The sequence below is a fragment of the Talpa occidentalis genome, unplaced genomic scaffold (genome assembly GCF_014898055.3).
Source record: "Talpa occidentalis isolate TD23 unplaced genomic scaffold, MPIMG_talOcc4v2.1 talOcc4.12, whole genome shotgun sequence".
In the NCBI taxonomy this organism is placed as follows: domain Eukaryota; kingdom Metazoa; phylum Chordata; class Mammalia; order Eulipotyphla; family Talpidae; genus Talpa; species Talpa occidentalis.
The window spans coordinates 5,960,559-5,978,563 of record NW_023601212.1 but is presented as its reverse complement, the minus strand read 5'-3'; the positions used below and the strand labels follow the sequence as shown (position 1 = coordinate 5,978,563).

Sequence of the window (18,005 nt, the reverse complement as noted above, 5' to 3'; positions counted from 1 at the left end):
AGCAACATGGATGGAGCTGGAAGGGATCATGGTCAGCGAAACAAGCCAGAAAGAAAAAGAAAAATACCAGATGGTCTCACTCATAGCAGGAATCTAGAAAACTTAAATAAGGGACCAGGAAAATGAATAACTATAAGAAAGTGAAAATCAAAATCAACAAAAAACTATGAACCAGAGACACTTTTTGGGGGGTGGGGGGCGGGAGGGGAGGGATTGGGGTCAGAATGGGGGGGTTGCAATTGTATGGGGGAATATAAAAATAAAATTTATTATTTAAAAAAAAAAAAAGAGCTGTGAGGAGTTTCATGCCCGTTGGCCCCTGTGTCCATTCAGTCTGAAGCATTTCCTGAGTACCTACTGTGCGCTTAACACTGTCAGGTGTCAGGATGTAGAGAGAGGGCATTTTTTCTTCACTGGCAACATTTCTCCCATCCCCATAAATCATTCAAGTCCTTTCCTAGCCCTGAATTCCCACCCCCTCATACCCTCCGCTGAAGTCCTCCCAGCAGCTGACCTTGCTCCACTCCACTTTGTCACCAGAGGGAGCTGTTCCAACCTGCCCCCACACAAACGCCTTCTGTGGCTCCCCAGTGCCCTGCAGTACAGCGCCAGGTCTAGCTAAGCCCAAGCAAGCCCCATGTCACCCCCAGTGTGGATTGTCCAGACACCCTGCTTTTGCGCCTGCTGTGCTCTCCTCCAGAAACACCTTCCCACTTCCTCGTTGTTATCAGGGCTTCTTGCCCCAGTTAAAAATCCTGCCCCCTTACCTATCCTTGCAACTCAGTCACTCTTTCTCCATTTAATCCTTCTGGTAGTATCACCTGCTTGGTGTGTTGCTTCCGGCCCTCCTCTCCACCAGGGCGCTGACTGGTCTTCCCCAAGGCTGCGCCCCAGCACCCAGGACAGGGCCAGCACACAGCAGGAGCTCTGTAAATGCTCCTGGGACGTGGTTTCCATATTTACCACTGTCTTGTTTTCCTTTCCCTTGAGTCCAGTTTACAGATGAGCAGAGGCTCTTGCTGAATTCTTTTTTTTAAGGATTTATTTTTATTTATGCATACAAGAACTGGGGCGCAGGCCAGTGGTGCGGGGTGGTGGTGAAAGGTTCACCAGAGACAGAGTGGGGAACAGAACAGGCAGACTGACTGAAATCCACTGCTGAGGGGAGCAGCGGGGAGACAGGAGAGGTCTGCTGCACCATGTGGGTAGCTCCCTGGCCTGGGATTGAATTCAGGCCGATTGAACTCAGGCCAATAGAACTTGGGTGGCAGGAGCTGGTGATAGCTTGATAGCACTGAGACTTAACCCCTTGTGCCACCAGGGAGGCCCCTCTTGCTGAATTCTCTTTTTAAAGATTTTTTTTTTAATTTATGCATACCAGAGCCAGGGTACAGGCCAGCGGTGCGGGGGGTGAGAGGACTCACCAGAGACAGAGCGGGGAACAGAACAGGCAGACTGACTGAAATACACTGCTGAGGGGAGCAGCGGGCGAGTCAGGAGAGGTCTGCTGCACCATGTGGGTTGCTCCCTGGCCGGCCGGGGATCGAACTTGTGCTGCAGAGGCTGCAAATTGCTTCATAGGTTGTGTCTTAACCCCTTGCGCCACCAGGGAGGCCCTCTTGCTGAATTCTTGCTGGGGCCCTCAAGGTGCCCAGGGTTACCCGTTACCTAGAGGGGGAAACTGAGGTTCAGAGAGCATGAGGGGAAGCTCTGGGGGTCCCCACAGTGACCAAACTGCTTCTTCCTTCCACCCTCCCTCGATGGGAATCTTGGAGGCACGAGGGCAGGAGAGATGGGCAGAGGCTCCGGCCACCAGCTTGGGCTTCCCCACGGCGGGCTCGGGCTTGTTCTGCGTCCCACGTGTGAGGTGCTCACTGCCATACGTCCGGCTCCTGGTTCTCGGCCAGGCCTCTGGGTACAGGTCCAGGAGGAAGTCTTGGCCCCACCCTGGCCGGGAGCCAGCACCAGATTGGGCTGTTTACTCTAAGGCTGCTGTTGTCCGTTTCAGGAAACAAGAAGCAAGTCCTTGGAGTGTGATCAGAGTGAGGGATGGGAGGAAAGGGCGCCTGCTGGGGCGGTGCCCCTCTAAGCACTTTCGCTGTCTTGGTTCCTGGTGTTGACCAGGTAACAGATGAGGGAAATGCGGGAGAGAGGGGCTAAGGGGGTGGGCTTTAGTGCACTAAAGGGGGCAAAGCACCCCCTTTAGTGACTCGACACTGGGCATGGGGGGGTGTTTATGAGACTTTGAGCTTTTCTCAGATTCTCAGGGGCTCCCGACCCTCCCTCCAGCTCCCCTTGCTGCTTGAACCTCTGCTGCTGCTCAGGGCTGTGCACTTACTGAGCACTGGCTGCATGCCCCACCACAGGCTGGGTGATGAGCGCCGGCTGCATGCCCCACTTGGTTGGATTCAAACAGACCTCAATAGACACCCTGCCTGGAGGTGCAGCTTCTGCAGCAACTGCTTATTTCGCAGGCTTAACGCAGCACGTTCACTGGGCAAGCACCTGTTAAAGGAGCAAGCAAGGTGCTGAGTGGCTCTCTTGGGGTGTGTCACCCCAGGAAGGGCACTGGGGCTCTGTGCCTCAGTACCATCACCTGTCAGGCAGGGGTGGCAATAGCCTTGGAGGGGAGCAGACGGCACGTGTACAAGGGCCAGTCCCCTGAGGGACTGAGATGGGCTGGGAGCCGGGTCCACCCCCTTCCCGACACCCGTCGGGTCCCCTGCTCTCCCGCAAGAGCAATCCTTCAAGAACTCGGTGCCATAACTTCCCATTTCACTAGCTCCCAAAGGGGCATGGAAGGGGGAAGCTGAGTGCAAGAGGGAGTGTGTTCGGAGGGAAGGGGCTCCAGGGCACCCCTCCCCTGGCTTCATAACCCTGACGCCCGGCCCAGGCTAGGTCCGGCGGCGTGGAACAGTGCACCAGGAGTCAGACTCACTCTGTCCCTGTGGCCCTAGCCCAGGGAGCCAGGCCTCTGCAGGTAAGCGAACAGGTGTCTGATGAGGGGGCCGTCTCATGCCATTTCAGCACGGATTCTACCGCGCGTCCTCAGAGTCCAGCCCAGCTGAGAGTTGCCCAGGAAAAGAAATTACATGACCCTAAGTTTTATCTCAAAAAATAAAGCGCTCCAACAAATCAACAACGCGTCCAGTGAAGGGAGCCAGATCCTGATCTCACCATCACCATTTTTACTGTTGATCTGCTCTGACAGGGCGAGCCCACCCCCACCCCCCGCATCCCCCCTGGAAAGAACCAGTCTGGGGTGCGGGTGCAAGGGCCTCTGCTGTGCAGCCCCAGGCAAGCTCCCCTCTCCGGGACTCAATTTGAGAAATGGAAACACAGACTCCCCCGCCCCCAGCCCGGCTGCTCCTCAGGGCTTTGGGCGGCTTGGCTGTTTGGGAAGGACGGTTTATTTATTTCACAACTGCCCACCCGGCAGGAAGAAGATGGGACCAGGCCTGGGTCAAGCAGCCCCACAGAGGTAACGGGCTGCAATCCCGAAACCATCGTCCCCTCCATGCAACCCTGGCCTCTGGGCTTCCGTTCCCAGTCAGCCGTGACACCGACACCCTCAGTTGCCCTGAGGCCAAAATGAGGCACCTGCGGCCTCTGGTAATTTCATACCAAAGCCAGGGACCTGTGGCTAGAGGGTGGGCCGAGGCCCGGGGACACAGTGTGGCAGGGCAGCCCCCATGATCTGAGGCAGATGGGAGCCGCCGCATGGTCTCCCAGGAGATGACGTCCCCTGCAGCTCGATGGGCCCAGAGATGCCCCACACTGGGCCTGCGACTGGGGACGTGGCTCTGCCCATGGCAAAGGACTCTGCAGAGGACTCAGTTGCGGCCTCTGAGATGGGAGGAGCCTGGATTCCCAGGCCAGTGTCCTCACGAGGGTCCTCACAGAGGGAGGAGGAGGGTCGAGGCAGAGGGCAGGGAAGAGGCCGCTCCGCTGTCTGTGAGGACAGAGAAAGGGCCTGAGCCGCGGTGCGGTGCCTGTAGAGGTTGGGACAGGCGGGAGACAGGCCCTGGAGCCTCGGAGGTGCAAGGGTTTCGCCCCCACGGGGTTTAGCCCCCTGAGACCTGTCAGGCCCCTGACCTCCAGGACTAAGTAAACCTGTGTTGCTTCAGCCCTCAGTTGGTGATTCGTTCCAGCAGCTGCAGGAGTCACTTGGAAATGCCCGCCTGGCGGCAGTATTTGAGGTAGAACTGCAGGCCCCTCACTCAGCTGACTGCCCCCGGGCCCTGGGAGGCAGGTGGAGGGGTTGCCCTGCAGCTGGGCAAGGAGTGCCCAGCAGGGCTGCACTGAGCACTGCAGGGGGCCTGGGGGAGCTGCTAGGGCCGCCGTGGGATGGGCAGCAGGACTTGGGCGCTGCGGCCTCAGTGCCCTGTGCCACACTCCCCGAGGCAGGGACTGCAGGGTCTGCCCGTGGCCCAGAGCTGCCACCTGCACACCTGGAGCCACCAGCATGTCCTCAACATCACACAGCTGTGCCCCGCGCCACCCGCACCCCGGCTTCCTAGTGGCTGCCAGCGGGGAGAGGCCTGGGAGGAAAGGGAGGTGGAAGGAGCTCAACTCTGTGGAGGGGATTATGGCAACGTTTAGAGAACTGGGGCGGGGGCTGTTAGGGGTTGTTACTGTTGTCACTCTCGCCGCCCTTCTGCTCTGTCCCTGTCCCTCTCTCCGGCTCTGTCTCCCTGGGTCTCTGTCTCCTTCGACCTCCCCATCTCTGCGCCTGCCTGTCCCCGTTTCTCTGCCCTCCTTCAGCTCCCCATCTTGCCCTCCTCCCCCTCCCCGTCTGCCCTGGGGGCTGGGCAGGTGCCTCCCAGAACCCCATGCAGTTGTGATTGTCAACAAGCTCCCCAAGGCAGTTGGAATGCCAGGTTCCCCAGAAACACCTGCTCGGAACTAGGCATCACTGGTGGCCGGGGTGGGGGGGGCCTCCAACCACAGGCCACAGCCGGTTCCCCCTTCCCAGCTGTTGGCCAAGTATGGGGCCACAACCCACAGAACCTTGAGAGAGACACCAGCCTCCAACAGCCATGGCACCCGGGGCTGGGTGCTGCGCCCACCTGCTGAGGACTGTGGTCTCTGCCCTGATGCTGCTCATGAGGCCCCCAGGTGAGGACCCCTAGGGACCCCTGCCTGCTACCCCCACCCAGAAGCCACACACGGGTAAACACCCGGGTATCGCTTCCCAGTACCCCTACTCAGGTACACCCCATCTGATACCCTGCCTGGTACCGCCATGTGGGTATCCCCACTCAGTACACCTCACCCAGTACCTCTGCATGGTATCCCCACCCAGTAGCAGCTTTTGGGCACCCCCATACCCAGTCAGACAGCCATAACAAGACATCACTCAGGATCTCCCCAGGTGCCCCAAGAGCCACACCCAGAAACCCCACCCTGACCCTCACCTAGTACGGGGCAATAGCCCTCGATGGCCATCCCCAGGGGATTCCAGCGGGGAAGGGGGCGGAGGCCTGGGGGACTTGGCCAGGCCAACCCAGGTTCTCTGGAACTGGAGACCCAGCACCTGTGAGGTCCTCCCCAGGGCGCTTCGCTCTGAGTCTCTCCTCACTCCGTCTCCCCCATCTCTGCTCCTCTCCCCCCCAGTCCAACAGACCCGCCCACCCCATCTGACCACCCTCGCCTTTCTTCCTGTCCCACCCATGACCGGGTCCCCCTGCCCTGCTTGCAGGCTGCTGGGGGACCCGGATCATTGGGGGCCTCGAGGTGACCCCTCACTCCCGGCCCTACATGGCATCCCTGAGGTTCGAGGGCCAGCACCACTGCGGGGGCTTTCTACTCCAAGCCCGCTGGGTGGTCTCCGCTGCCCACTGCTTCTACAACAGGTGAGTCTCGCCTGGAGGCCACCTCTGCCTGTTGCCCCTGCCCTGCCCCCAGGACACAGCAGCTAGGGTGTGGCGGGGGGGACCCCTGTGGGCAGGGAGGGATCCCAGGCTGGGGCCTGGGCAGGAAGGGACAGGCACGACCCCTCACTGGGGACGGGGAGACACAGCTGGGGCTGGATTTACTGGACAGCAGGAAAATGGGGTCGGGGGGCAAGAGAAACAAGGACGGAGCAGGTGCCATGACAATTAGAGGATCCGCTCATCGTATTCATTGTATTGTTATAACAATTATTAGCATTGATATCAACTTGATTGGAAGAGGAACTTATAATAAATATGAGTTATATTTGCCCTAAGTATATTTTTATACTTATTAAAGTTCATGTTGCAATATCAGAGTTAAAAGTTATTGGGAATAGGACCTCCCTGGTGGCGCAAGGGGTTAAGCACTGCACTATGAAGCTGGCCACAGCCTCTGCAGCACGAATTTGATCCCCGGCCAGCCAGGGAGCAACCCACATGGCGAGTCAGACCTCTCCTGTCTCGCCCGCTGCTCCCCTCAGCAGTGTATTTCAGTCAGTCTGCCTGTTCTGCTCCCCACTCTGTCTCGGGTGAATCCTCTCACCCTCCCGCACCTCTGGCCTGTACCCCAGCTCTTGTATGCATAAATAAATAAATCTTTTTTAAAAAAAAAGTTGGCACAAGGGGTTAGTCTCAGCACTATGAAGCTGCCCACAGCCACTGCAGCATGAGTTCCATCCCGGCCAGGGAGCTACCCACAGGGCACAGCAGACCTCTCCTGTCTCCCCGCTGCTCCCCTCAGCAGTGGATTTCAGTAGATCTGCCTGTTCTGCTCCCCACTCTGGTGAATTGCCTCACCCCTGGCCTGTACCCCAGTTCTTGTATGCATAAATAAATAAATCTTTTTTTTTTTATAGAGGCATGCTTTATTTATTTGTTTGCTGGTTTGTTTGTTTGTTTTGTTTATACATGCACTGGGTATAGTCAGAAGCGCGGGAGGGTGAGAGAATTCACCAGAGCCAGAGCGGGGAGCAGAGCAGGCAGAAGGACCGAAGCACACTGCTGAGGGGAGCAGCGGGCGGCAGGAGAGGTCTGCGCGCCATGTGGGACCCTCCTCCGGTGGCCGGGGAGCAGCCGGGGATCGAACCGGCGCCGCAGAGGCCGCGGGCAGCTTCGCAACCCAGCGCTCAACCGCTGCGCCACCAGGGAGGCCCTAAATAAATAAATCTTAAGTAAATAAAATGTTACTGGGAATAACAACAAACAATTATTGCCACTGGGCTTGCTGAGGATAACTGGGTGCTGGACCTGTTTCTCAGATGGGAGATGAAGCCCAGGGCAGGCAGCCCTCACCCCTGTCTTGCCACGTTACTCCCAACCCCACAGAGACCCCCAAACAGGCTTAGTGGTGCTGGGAGCCCACACCCTGCACGCTGGGGAGCCCACACAGCAGGTGTTCGGCATCGCAGCTGTCATCATGCACCCCGACTACCAGCCCATCACGCACACCAATGACATCTGTCTGCTAAAGGTGAGCTTCTGGGGGGCACTGGAAGGAGGTCTGGCAGCCCCCACATGACCTGCCATATTTAGAAAGAGCTGGAAGGATCCTGTGAGCACCAGAGGCAGGGCACAGCCTTCTCTGCCCAGTATCCTCTTGTTCCTTCAGGACCAAACCAAAGTGCTCCTGGTACCCACAGGCCCTGCCCCATCATCCTCACCGCCTCCCGCTGAAGGTGGCCCTCCTGCTCTCACCTCTCGCCTGGGCGCTGGCTGTGCGCTGCCCGGTGGGCCTCGCCCACAGGTACCATGAGGCTTTCTCCCTTGCCTCTTTCAGCTTCACCTTCTCCAGAGAGTTCCCTTGGCAACCCCCAGCCCTGTCCCCCCACCTTTCACCTGTCCCGCCTTGCTTTTGTCCAGCAAGCTGTCCCCTGCCAGCAGCCCCTGCCCTCATCCCTTCGGCGTCTTCACCTTGGCCATTGCTCAGTCTCCTCCAGCTGTCGGGGGAACATCTATCTTGCTCATGGCTGTTTATGGCACACAGCAGGTGCTCAACATTCGTGCTGAAAGGGGGAATATGATTCTAGGGTAATTTAGCCCCTAATCCTAGCGAAGGTTGGAGGCGGAATCCTGGAATCTCTGAGGGGGAGCAGCTCCTCCCAGGTGAGGGTTCGTGCAGGGTGCATCCATTTGGACCTGCACAGCCCCTCCTGCTTGGGGGACCACCTCCCCTGCACCACCAGAGTACCCCAAATTCAATTCAGGCACCACCAGGGCCTCCATTTCAAAGGAAGAACTGCCCCCCAAATGTGGGAAAAAATCAAAAGGAGAGAGATTCAGCATGACAGAAATAGGTCTCTGTATGGTTCCCAGTATGACAGGAACGGGCGGCCCTGGCGTGGTTCTATGGCAGGATAAGAAGGGGGTAGCAGGTGTCAGCAGCCAAAGCTCGTGAATTCTGCTCATCTATGAAACCCCAGAGCCTGGAACCCACTGCTCCAGTTCACCCCACCCACTCTACAGTCAGGGAAACTGAGGCTTGAGGTGGCCCGGGAGGAGCCCAAGATTACAGCATCAAAACCAGTTAGCCATCCCATGAGCATTTATTGAGCACTGACTGTATGTCACCGGCACTGGGGACACAGCCATGGACGGCCCCAGGGCTGGCCCTCACAGAGCTCTAGGTTAACAGGTGGCAGCTGCATAAACTGAACTTGGCAGGAGCATGTGGGTCTCGAGGAGAGTACTCGCCTGGCCTGGGAGTCCAGGAAGGCTTCCTAGAGGAGGTGAGGCACATAAACCGAGGCCTGAAGCTTTAGGTGGCAGTGACAGTACAATGTGGGCCGAGGAAGTGTGGAGGTGGGCCCAGAAGTGGCAATTTGTTTTGGTTGGAAGGGAGGGCTGAGTCATGGGCCAACAGATCCTATCCAAGGGCACTAGGGAGCCATGGAGATTTAGAGCAGAGTAGGAGATGGGGTTTGAAGGGTCTCTGGGGAGCTGAGGTGAGACTGGAAGCTGTGGGAGGTCAGAGCCCTGGTCTGACGGGGTTGAGGCCTGATGGCTTGGCCTGGAAAAGGGGTGGCACATTCTGATGATGGTGGCTACCGTTGATTTTTCTCCACTAGGCGAGAACAGACCAGGGGTCATAGGTAAACTGAGGAGGAACAGCCGTGGGTGACTGAGGATGGTCCTAAATGCAGGCTCTCCCTGCAGCTCAATGGTTCTGCCATCCTGGGTCCCGCGGTGGGGCTGCTGAGGCTGCCACGGAAGGGCGCCAGGCCACCCAAGGTTGGGACACGCTGCCGGGTGGCTGGCTGGGGCGCCGTGTCCGACTTCGAGGAGCCACCGCCTGGGCTGATGGAAGCCAAGGTCCAAGTGCTGGGCCTGGACGTCTGCAACAGCTCCTGGAGGGGCCAGCTGAGCCGCGCCATGCTCTGCACCCGCAGCGGGGACCGCCGGCGACGCGGCTTCTGCTCAGTAAGACATTCGCTCTCCTGCCTGCTGCGGAGGGACCCGAGGGCAGAGGGGCAGAGCCTGGCAGGCTTGGCGAAGTAGGTCATGGCTCACCTTCGGCCACTAACAGCGCCTGTCCATAGGGTCAGAGCTGATTCCAGATGAGTCCACGCGGCAGGACTGGGGCGGGAGAGGGGTGAAGGGAAAGCAGGGATTTTAGGACGAGTATTCAAGGAGGCCTCTGAGCACCTCAGACTGAGACCTGAAGGAACCCCCGAAAACTGAGGGAACCCCCGAAAACTGAGGGAAGGCGTGCAAGGCAGAGATGGGGCGCGGGGCTGCAGCATACAGCTGTGCACAGCTATGCAGGTTGTGCACTGCGCAAAGTGCCCGTCTTGGACACTTACACAAGCAGTACCCAGGAGAGGGCAGGGATGAAGACCAAGGCTGGCCCCAGCTCTTGCTTCGGAATGGTGAACAGGCTGGTCTGGCCAGAACTGAGGAGGGCTGGTGGCACCCAAAAGGATAGTCCCGAAGACAGAGAGGAGGAGTTTAGCCTTTGAGAGCAGGAGCACAAGGAGTCAGGCTTTCAAGGCAGGGAGCACTGAGGTCAAATTTACAATAGAGGCTCCTCCTGGAGGCCCAGAGAGAGACCAGGATCTGACTGCCCCTTCACCCTCAGGCAGACTCCGGGGGACCACTGGTGTGCAGGAACCAGGCCCACGGCCTCGTCTCCTTCTCAGGCCTCTGGTGCGGCGACCCCAAGACCCCCGACGTGTACACACAGGTGTCAGCCTTCGTGGCCTGGATATGGGACGTAGTCCGATGAGGCATTCATGGCCACCACCCACCCTCTCGCCCCGGCCCACCAGGGTCCCTGCAGGAGTGCCCTGACCCACAGTCTCATTGGGTACACAGATGACATGGCAAATAGTTCCAGCCCAGAAAATTTTATGGCTGGGGCAGGGGTCTACAAACCCCCAAATCCTGGGAAGCCTGGTGTGTGGGATGTGGGTGTCTGTTCTAAACAAAAATTACCAAAAGAGCTGAATAAAATGTAACTGACCAAACACTATGGTTCACCTCGAGTCGACCCACATTCCTTGGGGAGTCATAGGGCCTTGGTGTGGTTAGGGTCCTGCTCTGCCACCCCTCCCACATGCCCTTGGGACCTGTGGCCCCTCTCCACCCTCCCATTCACCACCAAGACTTACCTACCCCCACCTGACACCCCACATCCAGCACAGCCTCCCAGCTGTTGCACCTGCAGTGCTGTTCCTCACCTACCCGCTAACCACATTCAAGTGTAGTTGGGGAAACTGAGGCCAGGAGAGGGTAGGGTCTCCATCACCAGTATGGAATCTCACACTGGCCTGGATCCCCATGAAGCCTAGCCTTATCCTCTGAAAAGTGCAGAGGACAAACGCGGCCGGCGCATACAAAGGGATGGTGTGCTTGCTGTTGCCCGGCTATTATTGGCCGTATTACCACCATTGCACCCTAAACCCTTCCACACCAGGCCCTTGTTTCTGGACCCTAAGCCAAGGGCCTCCTGGAGCTGCCCTAAGTCATTGTGATCCCATAAAGGTATTTTCCCAGCTGCCCCAGCCCTCTCCTTGGCTGCTGCCCCCTGCCCAGAAATGGACACGGAGGCACAGTGAGTGGTTGCCCTGAGGACATATACCTTGGGTCTAACCTGGGTGCTTCCAGAGTGTCCCCCCTTCACCTCCCTAACAGCACCCCAGGACCCAGGCTAATGACCCCCTACCAAAGGGCCCAGATACAGGCCAGATGACCCTGCCCCTCCCCTTGAGCTCACAGAAAGGGGGAAACGGGCCTGGATACCACACAGTGGCATTTACAGTCTTTATTTCTTTGGTGAGGCAGGACCCCAGGGTAGGGGAGGTTGACCTGTTGGGAGGTTTGAGAGAACCCACCTACTCAAGGGCACTTTTCAGAGCATCACGGTAAGGCACTTTCTGGAGCTGGGGGAGGATGAGCGTAATTGTACCCCTGAACCCCTCACCCCAAACTCAGGGAGCTTGGTTCCTTCCCCATGAGGCCACCCAAATTTGGTCTCAGTCCCTGGCCTACATGGAGGCAAGGTTAGGTGACAATCTAACCAGTGGAGGGACCCCAGCCAAGGCCAACATGGCTGATGTGGAGGCCCCCTGAGCCTGGCTGGTGGGAGAGGAGGGTCCAGCTGAAAGCGGGGTGCAGGACAAGCTTCACGGGACCTAGGGGTCCTGTGTCTGGAACTCACCTATGGACAGAGCAGCAGGCATTTGCAGTGCCACTCATACACGCGGCTCCCTAATGCCTGGTATGCAGTGGGCCTTGGCATCAACACTCCATCCCAGGCCACTGGGTGAGCTGGGGCTGATGGGTCCCACATGGTCCCACCCGAAGTGGACTTGTCATGGGATAAAGGGGCCCAGTGTCCTCGAGTCCTGTCTTTGAATCAGGGCTGTTCCTGTCCCAGACAGGGCACCCCTGGACATAGTGCTTATTCTGGGCAGATACTGGCACCGCACTTCTGAGTCCTGTATTAGAAGGTACAGATAGCAACTCCCTCATTGGAGGGACAAGTTGGTTCTCAGGGGCCAGTTCTTATCAGAGAAAGAGGAACAGAAAACCCCCAGAGTTCCTGGGCTGGTAGGGGGAAGTGGTTGCTTCCTTGGGGTCTTGGTTATGTTCCGAGGCTCATCTAGATACACCCTGACCCAAGGTTCCTGCTCCAGATGACCTCTTCATCACTTGCTGGGAGGGAACCCCAGCCCTCTGGCTGACAGGACAAGTAAGAGTTATCCCTGAGGGAGCAGAAGCCCGGGTCCTCCTGGGATAGTAGGGTGTCTGGGGGTCCCTCCCACCAGCTCTGCTCTCAGGCCTCCTTCTCCCCCTCTAATAGATCTCCACGAGGCACTAGAGGGGCCAAGCTCTGAGGAGTGTCTGTGGGACATAAATTAGGCTCTGCTGAGGCAATAAATAAAACGGGGAGGCCTGGAACGCCAGGTCCAGGCCGGCCACGCCAGATCACACGAAGTTCTCCTCCTCCTCCTCCGACTCTGGCACTAACGGTTCCGGGGTGCCTGCGGGAGTGGGGGGGACCGTAAGAGAAACGGCCAAGGGGACTGGGGGCTGCGCTGCCGCTGCTCTCTGCCCCCCAGGAGGCTTGCGACGCCCCCGAGCCCCACCTGCGCAGCTGCCTGGGTGGCGCACGCCGATGGACCGGCCCAGGAAGCAGGTGGCCTGGCGCAGGTGGCACGAGGACGCGTAGGTGACGTTGTTGTTGCCGCAGAGCTCCTGGCCGGGGCTGGAGGGCACGGGGCAGGGCGCCGCGCGACACACCACGCAGTGCGCGCTGCCGGTCTGGTCCACCACGCACGACTGCGGCCGCAGGCACACCACGTGCGCGCACGACTCTGCGGGGGGCGCGAGGGCGGGTCAGACGCGCCTCCCCGCCCCCGCGGAGCCCCGCCCCCGCAGCTCCAGCCCCGCCCCATAGAGCTGCGCCCAGACCGCCCACCCCCTCCTCAAGCCCCGCCCCTCTGGCGGTGCTCAGAAGCCACGCCCCTCCGCGAGCCCCACCCACCACCTTGTTCCGCCTCGAGTCCCGCCCCCTCTACGCCCACAGCTCCTGTCACGTACCCGTCTCTCTCACCCCACGTGAGCCCCAGAACCCCTCCCTTTCCAAACGTCCACCCTACTCTTCCTCAACCCAACGCCACGAAAGACCCAATCAATCTACCCCACTTACCATTAAGCCCCGCCCCAAACGGCGAGACTTACCGTGGGCACGCTAGGCTGGAGCTCCGCCCCCACGTACTGCGACTGCGCACCGGTCCGCGGGGGGGGGCCCGGGGACTCCGCCCCCCGCCGCTGGCCCCGCCCCCCGCCCCGGCACGCCCTGCGGTGGCCGCCCCGTCCTCCGGCACGGACGCGGCGGCCTCGCCCCGCCCCCGGCCCCGCCCCCGGCCCCGCCCCGACGTACTGCGGCAGCGGCCCCGGTACATGACGCGCAGGTCCGGGTGTCCGCGGCAGCGCGCCGCGCGCAGCTCGCACTCGTCCCGGTAGGTGGCGCCGTCGGAGCCGCAGACCTGCAGGCTCGCCGGGAGCCCCGAGCAGTCGGGCGCGCACTCGCAGCGGGGGCGGCCCCCCACCATGCGGCACGCCTTGCCGGGGCCGCACTTCACGCCGTCGCACGAATCTGCGGACACAGGACACGCGCGTGGGCGAGGCCGGGGTCCTCGAGTCCCTCGGCGCCCGCGCTCGTGCTGAGGGGGCCGGGGCTGGAGGGGGCCGCTCAAGACCGAGGGCCGGGGCGCCTGGGCTGGGGGTTCGGAGCTGGGTGCGAGGTCCGTTAGGGCAAGAATCAGGTAAGGCCCGGGTGAACCGTGAGTCGGGGCTGCGACTCTGGAGAACTGGGGTCTCCACCCGGCATCGGGGGCTCAGGGACAGGCCGCCAGCCCCTAGCCCTGCCCTCTCGCCGAAGCCCGGCTTCCAGCTCGGGGCTGACATCTGTTCCTTGATTTACGCGCGATTCCGGGAAGGCTGCGGGAGGCCGGGCTGCAGCGAGCGGAGGTGGAAGTGGGAACCCCACCCGGTCCAGGCTCCAGGTTTGCGCCCTGTGGCTGCCAGGACCTCCCTGGAGCGGGCGACGCCGAGGGCGGGGCCTCGCCCGAGCTTCCTTTCCTGGGGCGGGGGCCTCCCATACCAAGCCCTGTGAGTCAGTCGGGGTTTTCTGTCCTCATCCCCCCATTTTCAGGTGAGGATACAGGTCTGGCCAGGGGCAGTCTCTAAGGGGTCCAGGTCCCAGTCAGGCCCCCAACTTCAAAATGTAAATCAGATTTCACTAATGAGCCACTCATCACCCCTCAGGCTAGTGGGTCTCAGCGCATCCGCATCCGCTGAGCCACCCCAACTAAGTACTATTGCATTTTATTGCCATTTAACAAGAGGGGAAAACAGGCTCCGTCATCAACACCAGTGGAGGAGAGCAGGGGCACGCACCAGACCCCAAGGAGACCCCGCTTTCGTTGCGTGTGTTTGGGGGACTGATTCTGAGCTCTTGAATTCGCCCTCCAGCCTCAGTTTCCTGGGCATACAGTTGAGCTGATGGGGGAAGGGGACGTTACAGGGACCGCCCTAAGACGTTGCTCCTAAGAGAAGGCCTGGTGGGCCTGCGGGTCCCCCCTTCCCCCTGCCAGGGCATGTGGGTTGCACCTGGGCACGCTGAGCAGAGGGCGCCTCCCACGCTGCCCGCCCACACTCACATCTGGAAACACTCCACCCGGTGGCTTCACACAAGCAGAACGGAAGTGGGGGGGTGCTGAGTCGCCATCCCCAAGGCCAGATGAGGTGTGTTGGGGGGGCTGGGGGTGGAGTCCTGGACCATTTCATGCCCAAGCCAGGAACTTTTGGGAGTCTGTCCTCCCAAAAGCCAGAGGAGGTTCTGGAGGGAGCTGGGGCACATGGCAGTGAGTTCAGGACCACCCAGCTGGGCTGATCTGGGATTAATCACATCCCAGTGGCCAGCCAGGCTACTCAGCTTGGCCTTGGGTTTGCAGCTCTAGCCCTTTCCCTGATCTCCTTCCCTGACCCCACCCACCAGAGCCTTATCTCACGGTGGTCTTATGCTCACGCCACCCCCACCCCTTCTCCAGCCGGTAAACACCTAACCATACCCCAACACCCTGACTCCAGTGCCTGTCTCCTTCAAGTCATGCTCCTATGTCCACTCTGGGCCCTCGCAGCTTCTGCCTTGACCACAGGGAGCTGGGGGAGTCCCCAGTCCTTACTCCAGAGCAGAAAATATTTCTTGACACATTCATTCAGCCTTCAAAGAGCTCCTAGTATGATGGCGCCCTGGCATTTCTCAGAACATGGTCCAGAAAGCACATGATTGTTAAACCTGCAGCTGTGGCCCCAGCACAGAGTCTATGGGGCTAAGGGCAGATAAGGACATCTGGGAACACCAAGTGGCGTCACAAAGTAGAACGGCCAGTGGGGAAGGTCTGCCTTCCTAGGGGTTAGGTGTGAGCGAGAGTCCTTCCACCAGGTTCAGCGCAGGGAGCACCGGCCAGCCAGGCAGAGGGCTCAACAAGAGCCACGGCCCAGGGATGGAAGCCAAGCTGGGGAATCCCTGGGCTTCTTCCTGGTCCTCAGTTGAGGACAGCTGAGGCCTGGAACCTGAAAGGCCCCCAACCCCTCTCTGACACGGGGTTCCCCGGCAGCTGCCTTCCAGGCAGCCTCGGCTGCTCCTGCGTATCCCGAGAACAGGAGCTCACGTCCAGCTATCCCACCTCACCACTGTCACCACGATGACCCTGACCTATGGCCACTGCCCCCAGGGTCTCACCTTTGCAGGGGAGGCAGTGGACGAGGCCCAAGAAGCCCAGGAGGCTAATCTTGTTCCCCGGGTGGGTGAAGTTGGACCACGCGGTATCGATGTTGCCGGAGGCACAACACTCGGCCTGGCTCACTTCGGTCTTCAGCACCAGGCTGCAGGTGGCCTCGCGCCCCTGCTGGAGCCAACAAACACCACCTGTGGACAAGGTGGGCAGCTCCTATAGGGCCCACATGTGCCACTCCTGACACTTAGCCCTTGACCTTCCACCTAGCTCCCAGCCCGCAGGAATGCATACAGTTGGTGCTCAATAAAGATGGAGGCCGGGACGATCCCTTCTCGGGCTCCAATTTGGGGAGGAGGGGCAGAGCCCTGCACAGGTGTCTCCACCCTGGCTCTGGATCCATTGGGCTCCCGCCTCCTCTCTGACTTCTGCCCCACATACATAGCCCCCCTGCCAGCCCCTGGCCATCTGGGAAATGCTCCCCTTTGCTCGAGGCCCCCAGGCTCAGGTCTGGCATCCTGCCCAACAAGTCAAGCAGCCCGTGGCAGGACAGTACTGGTGTGTCAGGGTCTGTGGCCCCAGGACACCTCTCCCACCTCTGCCCTCTGTTCAGACAGCACCCGAGGGCATGCAGAGCCCCCCTCCCCTGGCAGGCCCCCCTTCCCCTGGCGGCCTCTTACTCACTCCAACTTGGGAACATTCCCCTTGCATGAGCTCACCATCTCCCCGGGGACGCGGGCCTTCGGGGAGGGGGCTCAGCTCTCCCCTTGGTATGGGGCTGGAATGGGGCTGTGGGGTGCAGTGGGGGGTAGGTGGCCCTGTTTCTTCACCCTTCAGTGGGGGCAGGCATGGCCACAGCCCCCATCCCGGAGAATTCACTGGTTTCCTGGCACTGTGTTGAGTGCCTTCTGTGGCCCAGGTCTCGGGACCCAGCGCCTTGGCACCCACCTTCTAAAAGGGGAAACCAGGGCCAACAGTGGGATGCTACTTGCCTGGCATCTCCACCAAGTGGCAGGTAGGAGATTCCAATGACCCATCTGCCTATGCCAGACCTCGGAGGATCGGAGACCCCAGCTGGAGGTCCTGGGTTCAGCCACCCAGGCTGAACCTGCCTCTGGGGCATCAGGACCTGGAGGGTCCAGACTGAAATCCTGGTTGTGCTACTTAGAGGCCCTGTGGCCCTGTGACTCGGTTTCCCTGTCTGGAAGTGGGCATGCTGAGAGTACCATGCTATCGGGCTGTCGCATGAACTCAAGTAGGGGAAAGGTAGACACTAAGCGCTCAATAAATGTCAGCAATCATTATGACTACTATTCTTGACAATAATTTTAAGTTACATCTGCTCCTTTGACCTCCTGGTGTCCCTTTCTCCGGCCCCTTGGGCCTGGGTTAGGGGAGCCCCAAGTCCTCCTGAATTCAACCTGCAGCGGGCTAGTCCCCACCCTCCGACCCCCAGTTGCCGCTGCCGGGCCCCCCAACATCACCCCCTGGCCTGCATTCCTGGCAGGCCCACGTGGGTGGCCCACCCTGCCCTCCCCTTCCGACTGCCCCACTCACCGGGCGCGGGTTCCCCCGAGCCCATGGAGCCCACGAAGCCCAGGGCCCAAGCCAGGGCCCCCCAGGGCAGTGGCCACAGCGGCCCTGGCGCCCTGGGACTCATGGTGAACGCAGAGATGGCGGTAGCCCTGCTTTGGACCGCGGGTGGACGGCAGGGCTGGAGGCGGCACTGACTTCCCAGTGCTGCGGCTGGGCCCTCCCTATAAAGGTCCCGCTGGCTGCGGGTGGGGCGGGGCCGGCTGGGCTGGGGCGGGGCTCGAAGCAGTGTCGTGCAAGATGTGTGCACGGGCTGGGCCTGGCCACCCGGGGTAGCCGCTGAGTAGCAGCCGGTGGGAGTGCAGGACCTGACCCGGGGAGCGAGACTGTATCTGAGGAGGTGTGGCTGTCGCTGGGCAGGGGTCAGAGTTATTGTGGGATTGACTTCAAGGTGTCACCCGGGTTGAGGATCTTAAGCTGTAGGGCTGTGGCTGAGCCAGCCGGTGACCCCTGGGGATCGTGTGGGCAGGTCCACGTTCTGCCTTCTCGTAGTTTACAGGTGTCCTCCACGTGGCCTGAACCTCCGGGCCACCTGACTTGGCCCTGCACATTTGGGGGCCCCAGATTCTGCACGTTCCCTGCTCATACCCCCAGGCTACCCACCAGCCAGCTGGCTGCTAGGCAGTGGGCCCGCCCAGCTGGATGTGAGGAAGTTGCAGTGGCTGGGGTGCAGCAAGGAGAGCTGGGGTGCGGCGAGGAGAGACCCAGAGACACACACGACCCTAACCTAACA

General features: G+C 60.2%; 2 protein-coding genes across 2 annotated transcripts; one reads left to right on the top strand and one right to left on the bottom strand.

The window, feature by feature from the left end:
• Positions 1-5,039: 5,039 nt before the first annotated feature.
• Positions 5,040-10,211, top strand: PRSS57 (serine protease 57). The gene is made up of 5 exons (XM_037504704.1): positions 5,040-5,118; positions 5,702-5,855; positions 7,263-7,407; positions 9,090-9,353; positions 10,012-10,211. Exons 1-5 carry the CDS (start codon positions 5,040-5,042, stop codon positions 10,156-10,158), a joined length of 789 nt encoding a protein of 262 aa, XP_037360601.1. The 3' UTR covers positions 10,159-10,211.
• Positions 10,212-10,518: 307 nt separating this feature from the next.
• Positions 10,519-17,418, bottom strand: FSTL3 (follistatin like 3). The gene is made up of 5 exons (XM_037504895.2): positions 17,237-17,418; positions 15,688-15,873; positions 13,321-13,536; positions 12,524-12,751; positions 10,519-12,418 (listed from the first exon to the last, which is right to left on the bottom strand). The coding sequence occupies exons 1-5, from the start codon at positions 17,337-17,339 to the stop codon at positions 12,363-12,365; spliced, it is 789 nt and encodes a 262-aa protein (XP_037360792.1). The 5' UTR covers positions 17,340-17,418; the 3' UTR covers positions 10,519-12,362.
• Positions 17,419-18,005: the final 587 nt, after the last annotated feature.